This window comes from Danio rerio, chromosome 19 (genome assembly GCF_052040795.2).
Source record: "Danio rerio strain M-AB ecotype USA chromosome 19, GRCz13ab, whole genome shotgun sequence".
Taxonomy (NCBI): domain Eukaryota; kingdom Metazoa; phylum Chordata; class Actinopteri; order Cypriniformes; family Danionidae; genus Danio; species Danio rerio.
In genome coordinates this window covers 27,031,358-27,054,350 of record NC_141039.2, presented here as the reverse complement: position 1 = coordinate 27,054,350, position 22,993 = coordinate 27,031,358, and the positions used below count along the sequence as shown (strand labels likewise).

Genomic DNA, 22,993 nt, shown 5'->3' with positions numbered 1-22,993 from the left:
GTTTTACAATACTTACTGTATTCTGTCATGACTAATCATTTAACACACACACACACACACACACACACACACACACACTTGGGAGGAGTTTATGTGTGTCAGATTACTTTCTGTTTCAACTCTTTAACATCACGGTTAAAAAGGAGTATCAAGTTTATGCTATAAGGCTTATCAAACTGGACAGAATCATGGAGGCGAGCTCCACTTTTCATTACTCTTTTGTGTATTACCTGTTTACTTGGATTGGACTGTTTCTTTTCCTGCTGGATATAGTAATGGACATCCGAACTGTTGTGTCACTTTATCAGGAGGAAGCTTATGTGTTTATGGGGCTGATGATCTTCTTTCTAGTGGGCTCCTCAGTGTTATTACAGGTATTCAGTTGGATCTGGTACTCTGATTCTCTGGATGAGCTTGAAACTGAGGTGGAGAAATTTACAAAGGAAAAAAAATTGATCAAACCATTTCACTTTCTGCAGCTTGGGGTCTACCTCAGGTAAGTGACAGATCTGCTTATCAGTTGAATACTTCTGTGATTAAGAAACATAATGCAATTTATGGCCCCACTTTATATTAAGTGGCCTTATGGGTTGGTTTAAGGGTGAGTTAAGGTGTAAGGGATGGTCAACAGTCTAATAACAAATGTAATTACAGATGTAACTACATCCAGGTATTTATTCAATCATAAAAACAATGTAAAATTTGTATTTACACAATAAATACATTGTAACAAATGATTACTTTCAGTGTAGGTACATATTAGTTAAGGCCACCTAATATAAAATAGGACCCAAATTATTAATTGAATTGAAAGTAACATTGAAAAATAATGTAAATCATAAGGATTTGATTGTTTTAAAATTTGTGATTGACATTAACCTCTACAATATATACAAACAAACCATGAGCAGCAACATGAGAGACAAAAAGAGCATACTAGAATCCATAAAAAATAAGTGTAAACTTAATGTAATTGTCAGATTAGTGATAGTGATAAGGTGAGGACTCCAAAATGGAGAAAAGTGGGTTTAAAACAAACATCCAAAAACTTCTCAGAGTGTGAAAAATGTCCACTTGGTGAGACTACACCTAGTTAGACATGTCAAGACAAGCCAAGAAAAAAAGTTCAAACGCAAAGAAGAACAACAAAACAAAAACATGAATATGATCCAGCCAAAAAAAAAAAAAAAAAACATGGTCACAACAAAGACAAAGTCTAGGGAGCTCACAGTCTGAGTAAACTAGCAATTGTGGACTGTCAGTTAAAAACAAAATGAGTGTTAGAGATCTATCACGAAACCAAGAGTAAACTAAACAAGACCCTAAACAAGGAACACCAACCATTGCACAACAACACAATGTCAACACACACTAAACAAACACCACACATATATAGACTAACAATGTAAAGCAAACAATGCATAATGTCCTGGCAAAAAAATAAATACATTTTCTTGTAAAAATCCATGTGAAAATTGTACAGATTGTGTCTAATAATTAAAATATATATTTATAGTGCATCCCAAAAGTATTCATAGCACTTTTTCCACATTTTTTGTGTTACAGCCTTATTCCAAAATGTATTCAATTAATTTATTTCCTAAAAATTCTACATACCCCATAATGACAATGTGAAAAAATTTTTTTTTTGAAATTTTTGCAAAATTATTAAAAATAAAAAAGCTTGAAAAATCACATCAATTTCACCTGTGGTAAATCCAGTTGATTGGACATGATTTGAAAAGGCATACACCTGTCTATATAAGGTCCCAGGGTTGACAGTGGATGTCAAAGAACAAACTAAGCGTGAGGACAAAGTGCACAGTGGCCTCTATCATTCATAAGTGGAAGATGTTTGGAACCACCAGGACTCTTACTAGAGCTGCCCGGCCATCTAAGCTGAGGGATCAAGGAGAAGGGCCTTAGTCAGGGAGGGGATCAACAACCCGATGGTCACTCTGAGCTCCAGTGTTGTTCTGTGGAGAGAGGAGAACCTTACAGAAGGACAACCATCTGTGCAGCAATCCACCAATCAGGCCTGTATGGTAGAATGGTCAGAGGGAATCCACTCCCCGCCTGGAATTTGCCAAAAGGCATCTGAAGGACTCTCAGACCATAAGAAACTAAATTCTCTGGTCTGATGAGACTAAAATTGAACTCTTTAGAGTGAATGCCAGGTGTACATTTAGAGAAAAGCAGACAGTGCTCATCACCAGGCTAATACCATCCCTACAGTGAAGCATGATGGTGGCAGCATCATGCTGTGGGGATGTTTTTCAGCTGCAGGAACTGGAGCACTAGTCAGGATAGAGGGAAAGATGAATGCAGCAACGTGCTAAATGAATGAAAACCTGCTTCACAGTGCTCTTTACCTCAGACTGAGGTGACGGTTCATCTTACATCACACTGTTAGACATTTCAAAGGGTTTTTACAGTAACTTACTGGCAACACTGTTGTAAACCTTTTAATTTAGTCCTAAATATTTTATAATATAATTATATTAATATTATTTTAATACTATTGACATAAAAAAGACACAATTACAAAATATTAACAAAATAAACACTCTTTATTTAAAACATTGGAGATGCTTAAAACATTTAAGAAAAAATGTGTAAAAACATTACATTTCAATCATTTAAAATATTTTATTTTAAGAAAAAAAAAACATTGAAAACGACAAAGCACATAAACACACATGTACAAAACTAATTTAAGTGTCTGACCTGCATATTGTTGAAAGAAAAAAACCCAATTGTACTAAGTACTACTGACATTAAACCAGACACAATTACAAAATATTCCATTCTTTAAAACATAAAAATGCTTAAAGCATTTAAGGAAAATGTGTGAAAATTACATTAAGCATTAAAATCAACAGATTAAAAATAAATAAATCACAAAAAGCACTAGAACACACATGTACATTAATAAATTAAATGTCTGAATTGCATATTGTTGGAAAAATAAATATCTGTAACTATTAGCCGACTCAGAAACAACCCAACTTTAAAATATTACAAATTCTGGTGTCAAATGCTCAACAAGGTCTGAATTCACGTTCAAATGCAATTCATCTTTATTTCTATTGCACTTTTACAATGTAGATCAATGATGTCAAAGCAGCTTAACATAGAAGTTCTTGTAAATTGAAGCTGCTTCAGTCCAGTTTTCAGAATTGAAGCAGTAAATGTCACTGCTGAAAGTCCAAACACCGAATAGCAAATCCACTGATCCACCGATCCACCAAACGAAGCCAAGCGATCCAGTGGCGACAGTGGCATGGAACAAACTTCACCAACTGACGAAAGTGTAGAATAAAAGCCCTTGAGTGAAACTAGGCTCAGTTGGGCACGACCAGTTCTCCTCTAGCCAAACTTGTGCAAGGCCGCAGTCTAGGCACTGGAGGCTTGAAAGGTCACCAGCGGGTGGTCAGGCTGGCCCATTGGATCAATGCTGAAACTCATTGATCACGTGTGTCTTTCAGGAATCACTCCTCCATGACCACCACAGCATTTGGTCAGGATTTGGCCCAGTCCAGGATTATGAAGAACTCTGGATAAGAAGAAACAGACTAACCTAAGCATAGAAGAAGCTTGTTTAAAAAAAATCATAAACTGGTTAGTTATTTAGAAGCATGGCAGCTGGGTTGGACTAGTTTTCAGCTGGTACTGAACAACTGGCTCCTGCTCATAACCTGCTCATTACCATGTTTAAAATAGAACTAACCAGAATGTCCTGTTTATTTTTTCCCCAACAAGGTTTTACAAAAACATTGTAGCATTTGTGATCATGGGGTGATTCACTGCAGGACAGATTAGACAATTTGTTTTATGTATTCCTAATAAACTAAAACAGACTGAATACTGATACAACTATTGAGAGTGTCTCACCTAATCCAAGTTCTCAGTTAGCTGGTGAAAGAATGATAACACTCTGTTGTTCATGGTTGTCATTCTCTTCATTACTTCTCCTGCCTTCTTCTGGCTTACTCTGGTTGTTGCTGTGCATTTTGTTTCATCCTCTGGAATTATTTATACAAAAAAAAAATTAAAAATTAGGCAACATGAAATGGGGAAAAAGACATTTAATACATAGACAAATGTATGTATCCCAATACTAATTATTGTATTACGAAATGTCTGATCCATGACAGACCTCAATCTGCTCAAAATATTATAATAAAAGATGAAAAAAAACCCTACTAAATGGTTTAATAAATAAAACAAATCTTTTATTTAGCTAGCAACTAAACATGTGACACATTTTGTGTTAAAAGTAACGTTACTATATTGAGAAACAAATAGATGTACAGTACTTACTGTTATATGAGGTTCAGTTTGCACAGTCTGGCTCCCAGTATTTTACATTGAGACCATAAAAAAGCCAAAAATACAGATAAGAATACCATGCTACAATACACAACTACCACACAACTTTTTTTTAAATTTGTTTACCTTGGTTGCTTACTGGTCTTGCTTATCTTTAAGCATAAGGCTGTGCTGATCAAGATGTTCCTCCGAAATGCTGTTTTCTTCTTCAGACAAAACCTGCTGCTGTGCCAGTGCCATATCTAAACAGAAAAAAATATATAATAGTAACAATTATGTTAAACCAAATGTCAAGAGTTGTGATAAAAAAATAATAATAATAATTAGCAAACAATAAATAGCAAAAAGGTGGTTATTGGCATAATGTATAGAGGTAAAGTTGGTTTTATATTTGCAGCTTCAGACTTCCCCCTTAATAATTTAATTTAATTTAATTAATTAAATAATTTAATATTATTTGCAAACTCTAAATAACGAAATCATATTAGCAGCCAATGACTATCAAAGTACAACATTGCTAACGGTCAAATAAACAGTGTTAATGTTGATTTCAAGTCATACTGGCATGCTAATTCTGATCGAATATTCAAAGTAACATGGTAAAAAGTATAGAGACTTCTAAATGAACGAATGTGCGAATAAAAAACCAACTTTACCTCTATGCATATTGTATAGATAATTGAGAATGTTATTTTCTCAAGCTGACATTATACTCTAAACCAGAGAAAAATAAGTTCACAACAGCTAATATATATATATATATATATATATATATATATATATATATATATATATATATATATATATATATATATATATAGTATAATAAATCAATATAAGTTAAACGTTGCACGTTAAAATGAGTTTGAGTCCAATTCGGTGTAAACTTAGCTCAGTTTAGCTAACGTAACCAGATCGCTTCAGCCAATGTAGTCGAGCAAACAAATGCTAACCAAGTTATAGAGGTGCTCAAATCAATGTCGAGTATTGTCAGCACAGACAGATGCGCTTTTATCTGGATTAATTGCTGGTCTTTCATTCATATTCTTCTGGGGGAAAATACTCTCTGCCGGACCGTTGTCTCGTGCTAAGTGTCCTCCAAAACTGTCTGCATATCTCTGGTTCCCTCCTCAACCAAAATCCGCTGCAACACCGGTTCCTATGTAAATAAATAAAAAGATATGAAGCGAACAATGGCTAATAGTCATAAACAGTCTTATTTAAAGTAATAGTAGTGTTAATGTAATAAATTAAATAAAGGTAACATCTTAATAAATGATATATTTCTCAAATGGGCGAAATAACTCCAAGCCAGAGAAAATAATATAAGCCAACTTTATACATTACTTTGTTCTATTATCGCCCACAAAACATTCTGTAAAATGAAACACTGCCTCAGCTTACCAGATTAAAGTTTGTTAAATCCAGCATGTTCGTCAGGCACGCTAATAAATTGTCCTCCAGAATATCTCCAGGTTCCTCAGGCAAAATGTGAATTTGCAGTATTATACTGGGTGAAATACAGTAAATAACTGTGTAATTTACAGAAATGTCTAACAGTGCATGACAATGACGCAAAGCACACTGCCAACATATAAATAGAGTGGCTTCACAACAACTCTGTGAATGTTTTTGAAAGGCCCAGCCAGAGCCCAGACCTAAATCCTATTAAACATCTCTGGAGAAATCTGAAAATGGCTGTACACCGTCGCTTTTCATCCAACCTGATTTAGCTTGAGAGGTACTGCAAAGAGGAATGAGCAACAATTCCTAAAGACAGATGTGCCAAGCTTGTGGCATCATATTAAAAAAGACCTGAGGCTGTAATTGCGGCCAAAGGTGCATCAACAACATTGAGCAAAGGCTGTGAATACTTATGTGCATGCGATTTTTATAGGTTTTTTATTTCTAATAAATTTGCAACAATTTACAAAATCTTTTTTCTATAGGTGGGCATAGATAAATTTTATTTATTTAGATTAAAATGCCTCATTTAAAGTCTGCCGAAGATATTCAGAATATGTATGCTTCCCAAATAGTAAGTATTTGAGAACAGGTTACTCAAGCCAGGTGGTGCATTAGACCAGGGGCTCATCTCCTGTTTTCAAAGTGCATTGAGAAACTGCTCTACTATGATAATTGATGATGAAAATAAATGATTTTCAATAATATGCACTTGTGTTTACTAACTGTTTATTCAGTTAAACAAATTTTGAATTGTAGGCCTACTTAAGCTCGAAACAGCGATTTTTAATTACCTTAATCTGACTAAAGCCATAACTGTATTAAACAAAAATGGAATTAAGACATGTGGAGTATGCATATATTAGTGGCATTATTGAAGTAAATATCGCTACCAGTAAACCCTCTTATGTAGGACTTTTTGCCATATTTTCTGACAAGATCCACACACGTAGCTGTCAGTAAAGGACTACACACACACACACACACACACACACACCGCGAAGTGCTGACGTTTTTTTTTTTTTCCATTTCTTCACCGGTCAGGTATACATCTGCGCTAAAATATCAAGGTGAAAGTCATCAAAGCTTGCGTAGAATAGACTCAGCCATATGTGTAGTACCTGAAATCTGCAGGAATGTGGCTCTCCAGGAACAGGGTTGGCCACCCATGGATTATTCAAAATGTCCATAATGTCTCTGTATAATCCAAATCAATCAAGCAGTTTAGTCTCACACTTAAAATGATTAACCTGTAGAAACCAATGAGCTTCACTCTTGCCTGTCATGCAAAGATGTTTCAGCATTCAAAAGATTTGTTTAGTTGCATGTTTCAGAAAATAAATCTTTTTGACTTTAAAGCACAATGAAACGCTGATATATTTGTGTTTGGTTCAAAAACAAACTAATAACAAATATGATTGAGAACGTTCGAGGTTACTAAAGTAACCCTTCGTTCCCCGAGGAGGGGAACGGAAGCACTATAAGTGGATTTGATTGTAAAATCCACGCATTGGGAGGTTCGGTTCAGAAGCTACTCGTCTGAAAGAGTATTGAACGGGCCAATTAAGAATGAATTGGCAGCGCAAGCCTGCGCAGGTGAGCGGCATAAGCAATCAACTGAGTATATAAGCTCACCTGGCGCCAGCAGACGCTATCCTTTTTAAGCTGAAGAGACTTTCAACAGCTAAGGGACAGTCATTATGGCGACGGAGTATAGTGCTTCCGTTCCCCTCCTCGGGGAACGAAGGGTTACTTTAGTAACCTCGAACGTTCCCCTTCGGGGGGAACTTCAGCACTATAAGTGGATTTGATTGTAAAATCCACGCATTGGGAGCCCATTGAAAGCGCCATAATGTCTGCACCTTACCAACACCCCCGATGAGGAGATAGTCAAGCAAGCGTGACGCACCCACATCATGGGGGGCGCGGTCCTCCAACGTGTCCCTGGCCCTAATTTATCCTACTTCAACAGAAGTTTTACGGATTTATATATATTTTTTGGGAAGTCATGAGCATCTAGATAATTCTAGGAAAATACGACAGTACGTTGGGAAGCGTGCAATCCCGATAGGGAGGACGCTGCGGAGGCCATCCGTTACCCAAGGGGGGATAGATGGCAGAATTTACATATGGACTAGCCCTAAAAAGGGGGAGTACGCATAGCAAAAGAGTGGTTAGCGGGGAGGGAAGACACGGGTCCGCCCAGGGGGGGGGACTTAACTGTGGCTGAATAAGCATATGGGATCGCCTAGTGGGGACCACACATAGCAGGCACCTTTACCCAAAACGCGGGCTGACCAGCGGGCAGACCTACAACGTAGTGGGCCAGCAAGTGACTCCTCCGCTGAGTCAGTGCTGGGGGCCACGGAGGAATCTGCAGGGCTCACCTGACGGGGAACTTTACTGACAGATAAAAAGGCGCACGTATCTCCGTGTTAGGGAAAATGGCGCAGCAAGCGTGTTTCAACACCCTACCGAATTGTTTCCTCAATCACCAAGGGTTACCTAATACCCTTGAGGAAACCGGCTCCACTCGCAGATTGTAAAACCTTGCAAATGTGTTGGGTGTCACCCAGCCCGCAGCTCTACAGATGTCTGTTAGAGGGGCGCCGCGTGCGCGCGCTCGAGAGGATGCGAAGCTCCGAGTGGAGTGCGCACGCGCTCTCGGGGGACGCGGCTCATCTCGGCTCTGATAGTGAAAGAAAGGCATCCACAATCTAGTGGGAACTTATTTCGGTACGGCACTTCCCTGCTGCCGACCGCTATAACAGACGAAGAGCTGCTCAGATGATCTAAACTCTGAGTGCGGTCCGGATAATACGCAAAACGCGAACTGGACAATAAATAAGGGCTGGGTCTGCCTCCTCCGAGGGCAGCGCTTGCAGGCTCACTACCTCGTAATAAAACGGAGTGGTAGGAACCTTGGGCACATATCGCGGGCGGGGTCTCAGGACGTGAGAGAAGCCAGCCCAATTACAGGCACGAGTCACTGACCGAAAAATGCCTCCGGGTCCCCGACCCTCTAATCGATATCAACGCGACCAGCAGAGCTGTCTTCAGGGACAGAAATATACTGAGTCGAGGATCGAAGGGATCTGACGCGGCTTGTGTAGCGAGGGCGAGATCCTAAGAGGGCATGAGAGGGGGCGGGGTGGATTAATTCGCTTAACGCCCCTGAGGAACCGGATGATGAGGTTATGCGTTCCCACGGTGCTGCCAGCCACCGCGTTATGAGAGCGGAGATGGCAGCCACGTAACCTTGAGTGTGGAGGGCGACAGCCTGCTCTCCAACTTCTCTCGGCGTAAAGAAAGCACAACGCTGATCTGGCAAATTACGGGGGTCTTCTCAGCGAGAGACACACCATTCAGTGAATAGACTTCACGTCAGGGCATAGGCGCGCTCGGGGAGGGGGCTCTAGCCCGAGTGACGGTATTAGCCACCGCAATCGGAGGTTACCTAAGTCTTCCTCGCGTCTAAAAATCTCCAAAGATCGGCGAGGGTGCCAGGTGGTGCCCTGTCCCTGAGAGAGTAGGTGCTCTCTCGAAGGGACTGCCAGGGGAGGGCTATCGCGAGGGAGAGCTCTGACATCCAGGTCCGGTTGAGCCAGAGGGGCGCAACCAGCAACCTGTTCCTCGTCCTCCCTGACCATGCACAGTAACTGCGCGAGCAGGCTCACTGGGGGAAACGCGTATTGCGCGTGCCCCGAGGCCAGCTGTAAGCCAGTGCATCCGTGCCGAGAGCACTCGGTCAGGGAAAGAACAACTGGCAATGAGCGATCTCGGGGGAAGCAACAGATCGATCTGGGCTTCCCCGAATCGCGTCCATATCAGCTGAACAGACTCGGGGTGGAGTCTCCATTCTCCAGGACGCAAGGCTGCCGTGTGAGCGCATCGGCTGCACGGTTGAGCTTGCCTGAATATGAATGGCGTGCAGCGATTTCAGCCGCGGATGACTCCAGAGGAGCAGACGGCGGGCGAGCTGAGACATGCGGCGAGAGCGCATACCCCCTATTCGGCTGATATACGCCACCGCCGCCGTACTGTCCGTCCTGACCAGCACGTGTTGCCGCTCCAACACCGGAAAAAAACGGTGGAGAGCGAGGAACACTGCCAACAGCTCCAGGCGATATGCCAATGCAACTGGTTACCTTTCCACAGGTCCGCAGCCGCATGCCCGCAACGCACAGCCCCCCAGCCCGTGTTGGAAGCGTCTGCTGAAACGACAACAAGACTGGACGCCTGTTCTAGAGACACCCAGGCCTGTAGGAACGAGGGGTTGCTCCAAGGGCTGAGGGCGCGGCGACACAGCGCAGTAACAGAGACTCGGTGTGCGCGCGCGTGCCATGCGCGTCTGGGGACTCGATCGTGAAGCCAGTGCTGAAGTGGTCTCATATAGAATAATCCGAGCGGCATGAAGCGGCTGCGGATGCCATATGCCCCAGGAGCCTCTGAAATAGTTTCAGTGGGACCACTATTTTACTGTCGAGCTCTCTCAGACAGTACAGCATCAGCTGAGCGCGCTCTCCGGAGAGGCGCGCTGCCATGGTGACCGAGTCCAGCTCCAGCCCGAGAGAAGAGATCCTCTGCACGGGGGCGAGTTTGCTCTTTTCTCGGTTGACCTGAAACCCCCACAGGTGGAAGTGCCAGAGCACTTTGTCTCTGTGCATAATCAACTCTGTGCATAATCAAAAGAGAGGGCAAATTCAGCCAGTCGTAAAGAAATTGAGTATGCAGATGCCCGCGAGCCGAAGGGGCGCTGAGGCACCCTCCACGGGCTTGGTGAGGACCCGCGGAGACAGAGAGAGCCCGAAGGGGAGGGCTTTGTATTGCCAAGCTCGACCTTCAAACGCAAACCGCAGAAACTGTCGTCGGCGAGGAAGAGTGGAGACATGGAAATACGCGTCCATCAGGTCTAATGCTGCAGACCAACCCAGAGGACGAACGCACCGGAGGATGCGCTTCTGCGTGAGCATTCTGAACGGCAGCTTGTGCAGGCAGCGGTTCAAAACGCGCAGATCTAGGATTGGCCGTGACCCACCGCTCTTTTTGGGCACGATGAAGCGTGGGCTGTAAAACCCGCTCTCCATCTCGGCTGGAGGGAGCGGCTCGATTGCATCCTTCGCCAGGAGGACAGCAATCTCCTCTCGCAAGACAGGGGCGGACAGGGGGCTGACCCTGGTGAATACACACCCGTGACTTGGGGGGCCGTTTCGCGAACTGAATCGCATAGCCGAGTCTGATTGTGCGTATGAGCCACCGCGAAGAGCTGGCCCGCGCTAACCAGGCAGGCAGAGCTCTCGCTAATGGACTCATCGCTACAATCGCTGACGTACCAGCAGTGGGGCAGCGCGGAGTGAGTGTGCTGATCCGGGAAGCTCGCGGGTCCCACGGAAAAGCTGGAGGTGAGATATTTGCTCTCACTCCAAACCCGAGCTCCGGAGGGGAGGCTCGAGGGGTGGGAGAAAGGAGACCGTCCTCCCAGCGCTCGTGAGCCACTGGCGAAACGCACCGAATCTGCAAGCTAGAAAGCATAGCGTCCCAGACTGGCAGATTTCGGGCTGTCACATCTGGGGAAGTGAAAAGTGCCCTTTCATAATGTTTTCATGGCAGTAAAAAGTGCCGTTGGAAATGGGGCCCCGCCCTCCAGCGGGGAAAGAGCAAGTTCCCTCTTCTCCAGATGGCCTGTCCCAGGGGCGCTTCGCGGTCCGTTGCCGGACTTAGCGGCGTTCTGGGCAGGGGGGCTGCCTGCTTCCGAGGTGTCCGACGCGCTCGCTTCGCCTGAGACGTGTGCGGGGGCGGAGCAGCTCTCGTAGGCGGGCGCCTTCGGCGAGGAGCAGGTATGAATGGCACGGCGGGCGGAGCGGGCTACGGACCGCCGATAAGACATCACCCACCAACTGCTCTCTCACCGCCTTGAATTCCTGGGTGAATTCACAGACAGTGTCGCCGAACCTGGCTGGGGATATGGGGAAGTCAAGAAAGCGGACTTTGTCGACTTTGCGCATATCAGCCAGGGGTGGCGCTCCTGGACCACTAATGTGGACATCGTCCTCCCCAACGCACACGCAGCGGACTCAGTAGTCCGAAGAGCTAAGTCGGCGGCGGTGCGAAGCTCGTAAGCCTGGGTTGGACCCACCCTCGTGCAGCTCGGCCAGCGCCTGCGCTTGGTAGCGCTGGTAGGTGGCTATCGCATGCAAGGCGGAAGCAGCCTGGCCCGCAGCTATGTAAGCTCTAGCTCCGAGGGAGGTAGATAACTTACAGGCTTTGGATGGGAGACGAGGCGAACCCGCCAAGAAGAGGCGCCGCGCGGATTTACCGCCATCGCGCACTCAACCTGAGGAATCGCCACATACCCCCTGGCTGTTTCACCGTCAAGAGTGGTTAGGGTGGAGGAACACGCAGCACAAGCAGAAAAAAGTGCTTTACAAGACCGCGTGAGCCTACTGTGCACCTCCGGGAAGAAGGGAACGCCCCTCTAGTCGGTCCGGCCGCGGAGCTGGGGGATAAACCATCTCCAACCCACGGCCGAAGCAGCCCGGGAAAGCACGGCTAACATGTCCGTTTCAGGATCCGTAGTGACAGCGCTCACCAGCCCGAAGGGGGCGAGCGGGTCTGGATCATCGGACAATGAAAGCCCACCCTCCAATGCCGCGGTGGACATCTGGTCTCCGGTGTCATCGGGCGTAAGGGCTACCATCTGTTAGACGGATCGCTTCCCCCGCCCGAAGCTTGGATGGAGCGCTTAGAGGAGCGGGAGGTCCGCGGGCCCGTGGGCGACGGATTATCTCTCGCTGAAACCCTCAGATCTGCCCGAGTGCCCGCTGCAGAGCAGGGGACAACTGGGGTGGTTCGCCCTTTTGCAAAGGCTAACCGCGATCTTGCGCAACAGTCATGGCATCGCAATGACGACATGAACTGCCCGCGAGCAGCGCATTAACATGCTGGACCCCCAGACATGTAACACAGTGCCCGCGCCCATCATCCGAGGACAGGAAACCACCGCATCCAGAAACGCACAGTCGGAGCGCCGTCCTGATAAGGACGTGCTGCACGACTGTGTTGCTCTTTCTGTGAAGTTTGCAACTTTATACGCACCGCTCTGGAGGACCGGACCCAAAGAACGCCAGGCAAGGGAGAAACACAGCTCGACCGTCTGCCACTGCGTGTACACACTCTGGACCGGGAGAATGCTCTCGTTCGCTCAGAATCGCTGGTCACAGCAGGAGGAACCCTCATCGACTCGATCAGAAAGTCTCTGAAGCGAAAAGGATAGCGTCTGCTGGCGCCAGGTGAGCTTATATACTCAGTTGATTGCTTATGCCGCTCACCTGCGCAGGCTTGCGCTGCCAATTCATTCTTAATTGGCCCGTTCAATACTCTTTCAGACGAGTAGCTTCTGAACCGAACCTCCCAATGCGTGGATTTTACAATCAAATCCACTTATAGTGCTGAAGTTCCCCCCGAAGGGGAACTGGTGTGAAAACGACCTCACTGCTGGTTAAAAATTTGAATTGTTTTTAAATGTTCCTGAAGTTAACCCAAGATTTTATTTTTCACAGATATGCTGGAGTGATTGAAATGTCCACAAAACTTTTTCTTCAGCAAAGAAGAATTTTCAAAGAGAGTACGTTCCTGAACCTTGACTTTCAGTTGCTTGGTCTATTTGAGACATTTACTGAAAGTGCTCCACAACTCATTCTCATGGCGACTTTAATGCTACAAAGAGGAGAGCTTCAGCTTTTCTCAGGTCTGTTTCATAATACTTTCATATTTTCTCTAGGTTTCTGAATCTTTTAAAGTGTCCCGATTATGCATTAATCCCAGCTCACACTACCATTTTTATTAATTTGAAACTGTAGCATGTCAGACTGCATGAATATGGCTCCTATGTCACACTGTAAGATCTCAGATGTCATAATGTTTGAATGATGACAATAAAACCACGCCAAACACTGAAGAAAACTCACCCAGATATTGACGTCATCCATCTATGACACTTTCACTATCCTGTGTTCTGAAATGATACATCACAGCATAAACAATATGTAGCTGTAAATTAGCTCACAGTGTGCCTCAATAATAAAACCAGGTAAAAAAAAAAAACAAAACAAAACAAAACAAAAAAACAGTTTGACATTTCCCCATTTTGGATTGAAGTTGTTGCGCGGACTGCACCATCAGATTCAGGGTTCCTAAAGGTTCTTGGATTGCTGCTCGTCGCACACAGCTGGAGTGCCAGGAAAAAAACAAGTAAAAAATAATAGCTGTTTAATTACAGCAATTTATCATAGAATAACGAACATTAAAATTTAAATTGCTGGTAAATTTCTGTAATTTAGCTGCTGAAAAAAATGTAAAATTATGGATTATTTTTTACAGTGCAGCTGTTGTCACTTTGCAGGAAAGTGTGTGAAATCATTTAAAACACTACGGTTACTTAAGTAACCCTCGTTCCCCTAGGTGGTGAACAGAAATGCTATGTGGAAAAACCTTCCACAATTAAGGGGTTTTCGTCAGAAACCAATCATCTGAAAGGGAGGAACCATACGCCTTGCCGCTCTGAGGAACCGGATGATGAGGTTATGCCTCCCCACGGTGCCTCCGTCTACGCATCATGATAAGCGGAAATAGCGGCCACGTAGACCTTCAGTGTGGAGGGCGACAGCCTTCGCTCCAGGCTGTCCTGAAAGAAAGAAAGGACAACACTGATCTGGCACGGTTGGGGGTCTTCTCCGCGAGAAGCGCACCACTCAGTCTATAGACTCCATTTCAGGGCGTAGGCATGCCTCGTAGAGGGTCCTCTAGCCTGAGTGACGGTATTAAACACCGCCATCGGTAGGTTACCTAAGTCTTCCTCACGTCTATGGACCACACGTGGAGGTTCCACAGATTTGGGCGAGGGTGCCCGATGGTGCCCTGTCCCTGAGAGAGTAGGTGCTCTCTCAAAGGGACCCTCCAGGGGGGGGGGGGGGGCGCAACTAACAAGACCTGCTCCTCGTCCTCCCTGGGTTTGCACAGTAACTGCGCGAGCAGGCTCATTGGGGAAAATGCAAGTTTGCGCGTGCCCCGAGGCCAGCTGTGGGGCAGTGCCCATGACAGCTGAACAGACTCGGGGTGTCGCCATTCTCCCGGGGGCACTCTGGCCCGTAGGAAGAGGAGTTCCTCCAGGGGGTGGGGGCGCGTTGACACAGCGCAGTGGAGTCACTCGGTGTGTGCCCGCGTGCCATGCGCGTCTGGGGACCCGATCGTGAAGCCAATGCCGTGGTGGTCTCATATGGAGCAATTCGAGCAGCGAGGTCGCGGCCACGGATGCCATATGCCCCAGGAGCCTCTGAAAGATTGACGCTTCCAATTCATTTGGCATTTCATTGGCCCGATTTTATTCTCTTTCAGATGATTGGTTTCTGACGAAAACCCCATAATTGTGGATGGTTTTTCCACATAACATTGGAGTTGCCCATCCGAAGGGGAACTACCAGAACTATATCGGAGTGAAAATCTGATAACATTGCTCATTAAGCAGCTGTTGGTGAAGATATCAAAGATATCATTGTGCTGAAACGTTTATGTCTTTAAATCACCCTAAGAATGTAAAAATAAAAACAGTACAAAGCAATTACTTGATGCGCGTGAATCATTACCTTTTTGAAGATATCATACCAACTATCAAAGATCACAGATTTTAGTTTAGGATTTCAGGAATCTTTTAAGATTTCCCAAATTTTCACAAGACAATGAAATCTTGGCTGAAATCCCACAGTGTGAGCAGGGCTTTGAAAAAGATTTATATTTTGGTTTTGGGAGTCTCTAACAACAGGTTGACATATATGCAAAGTCACAAGTGTTGCACACTGCATAAAAAGGTCATTTTCAAAAATCCATGTTAGGGGCACTTTAAAATGTGAATTGAGTCTCATAATTATTTACACTATTGAACACTAAGACATGCTCCATTGTGCGTTTCCCAAAAGCAGCGATGGTTACAAGCTCTTTTGTTATTAAATGAATAATTCACCCAGAAATTAAACTTTTTTTTTTTGGTGAACTAGCCAAAAAAATTATGTATAGATGATATACTGAAGAATGCTTTGGAATCTTGAATTCTTTTTGTTTTTTGGTGAAATATCCCTTTAACAGTGTGCAATGAAACCTGCGAACATACTTGGCTACCAATAGCCGCATTTCCACTATCGGGCCAGTGCGAGCCAGGGCTTTTATCGGGCCAGGCTGGGCCAATCGCCTGGGAGGTTGAGCAGTGAGGCTGAAATCTTGTCGCGTTTCCACTGTCGGGCTAGTAGCTCGCAGCGCGTCACGTAAACCCAGAACATCCCCCGAATCCCACGTCACTAAATCCGCCCACTTCAGCAGGAATCAGGCAGATAAAGCACACCACATCATCACGAAACTAAAAAAAATCAGGACAACCAAAACAAACAGATCACACGTTACTGTACAGCAGTACAATGTATGTCTATACACACATACCTGTGTTCTCATTCATCATATTCGTTTACTCGCCGACCAACTGTTGGCATCGAAATCCAGTGGTCTCGCCACTAACGAAGGGACCCAGCGCAGGGAGCGCACACATCCATAATATAAAACCACATATATAAAATTCTCCGCTAATAACTCGAAAATGTATTTTATAACATCCTTAGTTAGACAAACGCTGTCCAACATTCATCCCAAATGCTCAGGAGAGAACTGAAACATGAACTTTTCCCTTCAGGCTTTATGACACTTAATAGGTGATTCCCTTTATTTTAAGATGTTGCTTATTATATGTTATGTACAGTCCATAGGTACAACTATTTATTAATTTTAAGGAAAGGATCTGGGTTTCAGTCGACAGGATGGTTTACGACCACTGGCTCCACGAAGTCTGGCCTCCGTGACACCTTTCGTTATCCAGAGAGATGGATCTAGAGACTTCAAAGACATTCCGATCTCCCCCCCCCCCTCCTTACAAACACACACACACACACACACACACACACACACACACATCCCTACACAAACAAGGACATTAGTCCAAAAAGAAATTGGACTGAGAAATCAGGGACCAGCACAAAACTAAAATGTTATGTTTGTAAACTTTGTATCTCATTTCTGACCTTTCTTACCTGTACAACCCCTCCTATAACCCGTATGCCTGGTTCCTTTAGGCCTTTTTAGAGCATAAATAATGTAAGGGTGTGGGAATTACGTTGATGTATTTTTAAGACCCCCCATGCTTGGTGTCGTTGGAATGTCTTTGACATTTTACAACACATGATGCATAGAGCATGATAATAACTGGCATGCATTCTTTAATGCCCTGAAAGAAAGACCATCCTCAGGCTGCAGGCGGACACTAAAATTTGCAGAGACAAAGGAAGTTTCTCGCTCAAACTTTGCCCTGAAATCATTGGTCGAGCATGTTGAGAGGGCAGTGCAACAGAGCTCACGCTTAAAAGCTAGTGTTTGTGGAACTGTGTGTGTTAATGGTGTGTGTGGAACTGAAACTGATTTTGTCACTCTTTATCTGAAATCTCTATTTCCGTGCTTTGCTATTTCTCTCTGTTTGTTACATGTTCTATAGATCTATATAGCCTATCTCCACGTGGTTTACCTTTGCTCTTTGTTTGATGTATGTTCGTGCGTTTGTTCGTTTTCTGTCTGACTAGTCAATAAATCCCATTATAATCAAATGAATTGTATTGTTTGCCTCACAGACAGATTCCCCTGCCTAGCTGTTATAAGTTGATTAAAACTTATGAATGATTAATCTATATCTCAAGAAGTAGTAATAATTCCCTTTTCTAAATGAAAAGTTCATTACCGTGTCTGCTCAGAAGAACGGCAGCTCTGATTATGTTTGTTTGGTCAAATTAACAATAAATTAATCCAGAATGTTGATGATTAATAATAATTCGTTATTGTTGATAATTAATATTCATAATCTGAGAGTCCGCTCAGTCACCCGGACAGGATAATATACAATCATATGTTTGTTTGACCAAATTGACTAAAGCTTAAGCCGCAATATTAATAATTAAGAATAAACCGTTATTGTTGATTATTAATATTCATAAAATTAGCTAATTTCTGTTACATATATCTTAAGTAAAGGAAAGTGTTAAGTGTTTTAGCACATAATAAAATATAGCCTATATTTCGTTGCGCTCAGCAGCTATGCACTAATAAAGCTCTTTATGTAATTAAAATTTTTTTTTTTTAATTTTACCACGTCATATAAAAACATACACACTTGTTTGAGGACACAGAACACATTTTGAACTTGTTTTCCCTGATGTGTCTGTAAAGTGCGGCGCAGCTGGAAGACAGAAAAAAGGTCGCCTAGTTTCTGCTTTCACTCACCCCGAAAATGCTCTGTTTTCATGATTTGATTAATATCATCGTATCCAAATACTTTATAAATAATATTTAAAACATTCTCCGGTGTTTATTGTTTTTGGAAAATATCTAAAATCTTTTTTTAGAGAGGCTTTTGAAAAAGAAAAGTTTAATATGGCTTTAAAACAGTTTGATATAGTACCTAATTGTTATAGCTAGCTTTTGTTAGTTTTATATTGGTTTATTTATTTAATGTGATTTTATTATATCTGATATTTGTAATTCTTTAAATTATTTCAATATAGCTTAGGCTATTTTATCTAGATATGACACTATTGTTTTGAGCCTACAAAAGTGGACACGAAATTTGTAAAGTTTAATGTCTTTCTGTTGTATTTATATAGTGTATTATCTGCAAAATAAAAAAAAAAAACAATAAAAAAGAAAAGAAAAAAGCCGCTCGCGGCATCAACAGAGCTATGAAGGGAGCGCTCTTTTCCTCGGTCTCACACACACTTACAGGCATCTAAATGCGCACAAACACACCTTTTAAACTTGACAAAAACTCTCGAAAACCTTAACTGGCTGCTGTGTCTTTAATATGGTGTCAAGATTATTATGCATTATTGAAACATCAAGGAGGATGCAGCAAAGAAAAGTCACTTATAAATTAAAACTACTTTATTATTTTATGCAACAGCCTTATGTTTAAAAGAGAAACATAAGGGTGATCATACGCAAAAAGACCCCAGCCTATAATTTGTTCCAGATGTTTTCTTTCCTTTAATTATTTATTTGTTTATGTGTTTGGCGCATGTACTTGTGTGCAATCGGAAAACTGTGCCCGCCTCTCCTTTCACTCCGCCCTGAAGCCCAAGCTGGCCCTCTTTGGCCCAAGGTATTTTGCGTGCTGAAAAAGGCCGGCCGCTGGCCCCAAGAAAGCCCCGATTTGGCCTTATTACGCCCCGGAAATGACAGTGGAAACGCGACTGGCCTTGGCTCGCTCGCTTTAGGCACGATAGTGGAAACGGTGCTAATGTTTTTTTTTTTGGAAATGCACCCCAGATCGAATCTTTTGAAACGATGAGTTATTAGGCAGAGACATACTCTGACCGGATCATTTATAAATCAGTGATTAGTGATTGTAAACAAGAGTGTCTGATGTGTTTACTAAAATCAACTGTAATTGCATTTTCTTTCATTGTTGCTCATGTAGTATTGTTTACTAACAAGCACAATTTTACTATTTCAGGATTAAAATTCCTCGCATCAGCTGCTTCAATTGCCTTTACCCTTGCCATGTACCACAACGGCATCCGTGCTAATTTTGATGTAAAATGCTGGACCGCCTCTGCTATCTATTTGCTGTGGAACATTCTATTGATCATTACCCGTGTGGCTGTTCTGGCACTCTTCTGCAGTGTATTCCCGTGCCACATCGTTGCTCATTTTCTATCTTTGTGGATGGTGCTGGTGTTTGTGGCCTGGAGACAGAAAACAGATTTCATGGAAAGCAGCGGCTGGCAATGGCTTTTCAAAGCTACAGTTGGACTCATCTGGTATTTCAGCTGGTTTAATATCTCAGAAAGTAATACAAATTTAAACCATGCTGTTTATTGTATCTTCTTGCTGTTAGACATGATGATGCTTTTGGGCTTCTGGAGCTGGAAGGTGACTGAGTATGCAGGCTCCTGGACCTCTTTAAACCCTACTGTAATTATCCCAACAATACTAGGATTGTATATCATTGGAAATCTAGTGATGATGATGAACTACAAATGGTTTTATACTAGCTACAAACAGAAAATAGAAGAACTCAGTAATAAAATCAAAGAAGGTAAAATTAAAAAAGTAAGACCATTAGGTTATAGGGCTGAGACAGAAACTGTAGATAAAGTTCCTGGAGTTCTCCTGCGAAGTAGAACCATGGCTGCAGATTTCTACTTTTAGTTTTAAAATCAACTTTACAAACACTTCCTATTTCCTGTTGTGTTTCCCCCACCATTCTTAAACTGTTATATACAATGTACTTATTCTCATAGGTATTACTGCACTCTAAAGGTCGAAAATAATTACTGATAGTGAATATCTCAGAATTGACTAAATTTTTTACTTTAAAAAATGTTGTCACACCAGCCAAAATTTAGTCGCCCTTACTAAGAATTATGTGCACCGTTACAAGTTTTAACAGATTTATTGCATTTGAAATCAACACTAATCAAAACTAACAAAAAACAAACAAACAAAATTGGCATGTGCCCACTGGCCCTGCACGCAACACTTGACACAACTGAGTTAACAGGTGGTGTCGCAGTTGATATTGATATATAACTTATCATTTGGACACATCATCTTAATAGTAATAATGGTCTTTTTATGAGCTGCAATATGTGTACGTTGTGGTGAAATTTTACATATAGCTGGCACTTGCACAGCTAACAGCATCCTGGCGATTAAATAAAGGATTAAATAGAACCGCTCGTGCTTAAAATGTATAGATTTAGTGGCAAACACTGTTACAATACCTGATCACTATTCTGATCGCCTATCACTAATTAGATGTGCCATTATTGGTAACTTTAGGTGGTTTCTAAAACAAAATCTGTCAGTGTTGTTTTCATTTTCTCAATTTCGTTCTCAGCACTTTACATTTTCACGGCTGTTGCTCTAGAGCAGTGCGCTAATCAGAAGAGCTTTGTGGTTGTCATTTTAGTTGCCTTAACCATTCATGCTAATGCAGTCTGCTAATATTCTTTTATGTACAATGCACATTATGAACATTTTTTTCCCTACCTGCTGCTTCCCTTCTGTGGAATTTTAATGTACGAGATTATTGTATGTAATAAAAGTGAAACTAGAATTTTTCATGACTGTCAGTGACCACCTGAGGGCGCTGTTGTTCACGGACTCTGAGATTTAGCTACAGCGCCCAAAAGACTACAAGTCCATACATACCACGCGCATTACACCCGGTCCACGTCATATATAATATATATATATATATATATATATATATATATATATATATATATATATATATATATATATATATATAGTCCACGTACACTGATTGGCCATCAGCTGTTCCTGTTTCCTTTTAATTTCCTGGACTGTTTCCTGGGGTTGTTTGTCTTTCTTGTCTCCGTATTCCAGTCTAGTATTTCAGTATTTAGACTTCCAGTCAAGTCTAGTATTTCGAGTTTTCATTCCTGAGCCCTGTCTCTGTTTTGTGTTTCTTGTTTTGTTGTTTATTTGTACTTTGCACTTTGGACACCTTGTTTTTCTGTTTGATGCACATTGTAAATAAACTGCACTTGGATCCGCACCTTTTTTGTTCCCGTTTGATCTTACTAACGTGACAGAATTTAAGTGAATTGAGTGTTTGAATTTTGCTTGGTTATTGTGGCCCAAAATAAATGATTTTGCCCAGTAAAGAACTTGTGTTGTGTTTGAAAACTGCCCTTATTTGGAATGGATACAATAGCGATATGACCATGAGCTTTAAAACATGTTTTTGGCAAGCCAGGCTCATTCACAATCTTGATTAAAGTACCGTTTTAATAATTTTAAACCAATCGAGCTGCATTACCAAACGCACCGAACGCACTTCCATTTTACATCATTTCATGCAGTCGTAATTCATACAATAGAAAGTCTTAAAGAACGCAAACAGTTCAGCAGCACTGAGTAGAATAATTGGGAGACAGAGGTGGACTTAGTGATTTGGAGGCCCTAAGCAATTCCAGGCATGGCCCTATATAGCATTAAAACGCAAAACATTTTCTTTCCATATAGACATTTTTCTCTGTAGATACTTTGTTTTTTAAATAAGCCGCATGTGAACCTTCCTATTGTCTTTGGGGTCAACTTGGCCCCAGTTAGTGTTAAAGTTTGTACAAATATTGTTGAAATTGTTTGTTTGCTCCAAATTGAATCACTTTTCCTAATTTAATGGGGAAAACTTGGTAAACATGAAATTATTTTCTCAATGCCCTGTACACATTTTGTAACATCTGTGTCCTTTAGGGTCAGTTTGACCAAGGTCTTTTTTTCAGAACAAAACATAAGAAGTATTAAAAAAATCACACATATTTATTTTGGGTGATATTGAGGTCACTATTGACCCTATTCTAAAATGCGAAAGTGCGCCTGTTTTCGCGATTGTCTTAGAACCTCCGATTCAGTCGCCTATGGGAGAACTGACAAGGAATAATAAATGGCAAAAAATGGTCAAACTACTTGCTCTACAAACAAATGTTTGCATGACTATACAGACCAAGTAGAATAATATAACAAGGAAATATCAGTTTGCAACATCAAACAGCGAAACGAGCAGTTTTTAATGTTTAAAAATGAATGGAAGTGAATGAGACCGGAAGTCTCGTGCCAAAAAGATTAAAATGGCAGCGCCCGCTCGTCTGCGGAGAATAAGGTCAATAGCATGCAATGATTTTATAATATTCACTAAATTTTAAAATATGAAGTATTATGTTTGTAGGGGGAATGCTATGTAAAAATTACATATTTAATGCTTTGTTTATTCTCCACAAATAAACATGTAGCAAATTATAATAATAATGTAGATTAACTTGCACGCATATCCACATTAATAATCTGTGACAAATTATAATGTAGATTAAAGCATATCTACACCATTGTTACTGTAGTAAATTAGCTCAAGGTTATTATTCCCGCGCCTTTCCCGCCGTTATAATGTTGCGAGTTATGATTCAGATTTCAAGGCTCGCGTACCTTCTGGAACATTATATAGCGGACTAGCTTAGCGGGAGGAAGATTCAGTTGAATGGGGCTTCAAATGAATCGACTCTTTTGATCCGAACAAACAAATCGTTCAGCG

General features: G+C 42.3%; 1 protein-coding gene and 1 long non-coding RNA gene across 2 annotated transcripts; one reads left to right on the top strand and one right to left on the bottom strand.

The window, feature by feature from the left end:
- The first annotated feature begins 76 nt into the window (after window positions 1–76).
- Window positions 77–20,999, top strand: xkr8.4 (XK related 8, tandem duplicate 4). The gene is made up of 3 exons (XM_087295807.1): window positions 77–496; window positions 13,356–13,543; window positions 19,388–20,999. Exons 1-3 carry the CDS (start codon window positions 189–191, stop codon window positions 20,083–20,085), a joined length of 1,194 nt encoding a protein of 397 aa, XP_087151933.1. The 5' UTR covers window positions 77–188; the 3' UTR covers window positions 20,086–20,999.
- Window positions 2,554–5,431, bottom strand: LOC141379101 (uncharacterized). Its single transcript, XR_015516823.1, has 5 exons — window positions 5,286–5,431; window positions 4,459–4,574; window positions 4,324–4,350; window positions 3,895–4,025; window positions 2,554–3,556 (listed from the first exon to the last, which is right to left on the bottom strand). It is a non-coding gene; the product is annotated as an uncharacterized LOC141379101 (long non-coding RNA).
- Window positions 21,000–22,993: the final 1,994 nt, after the last annotated feature.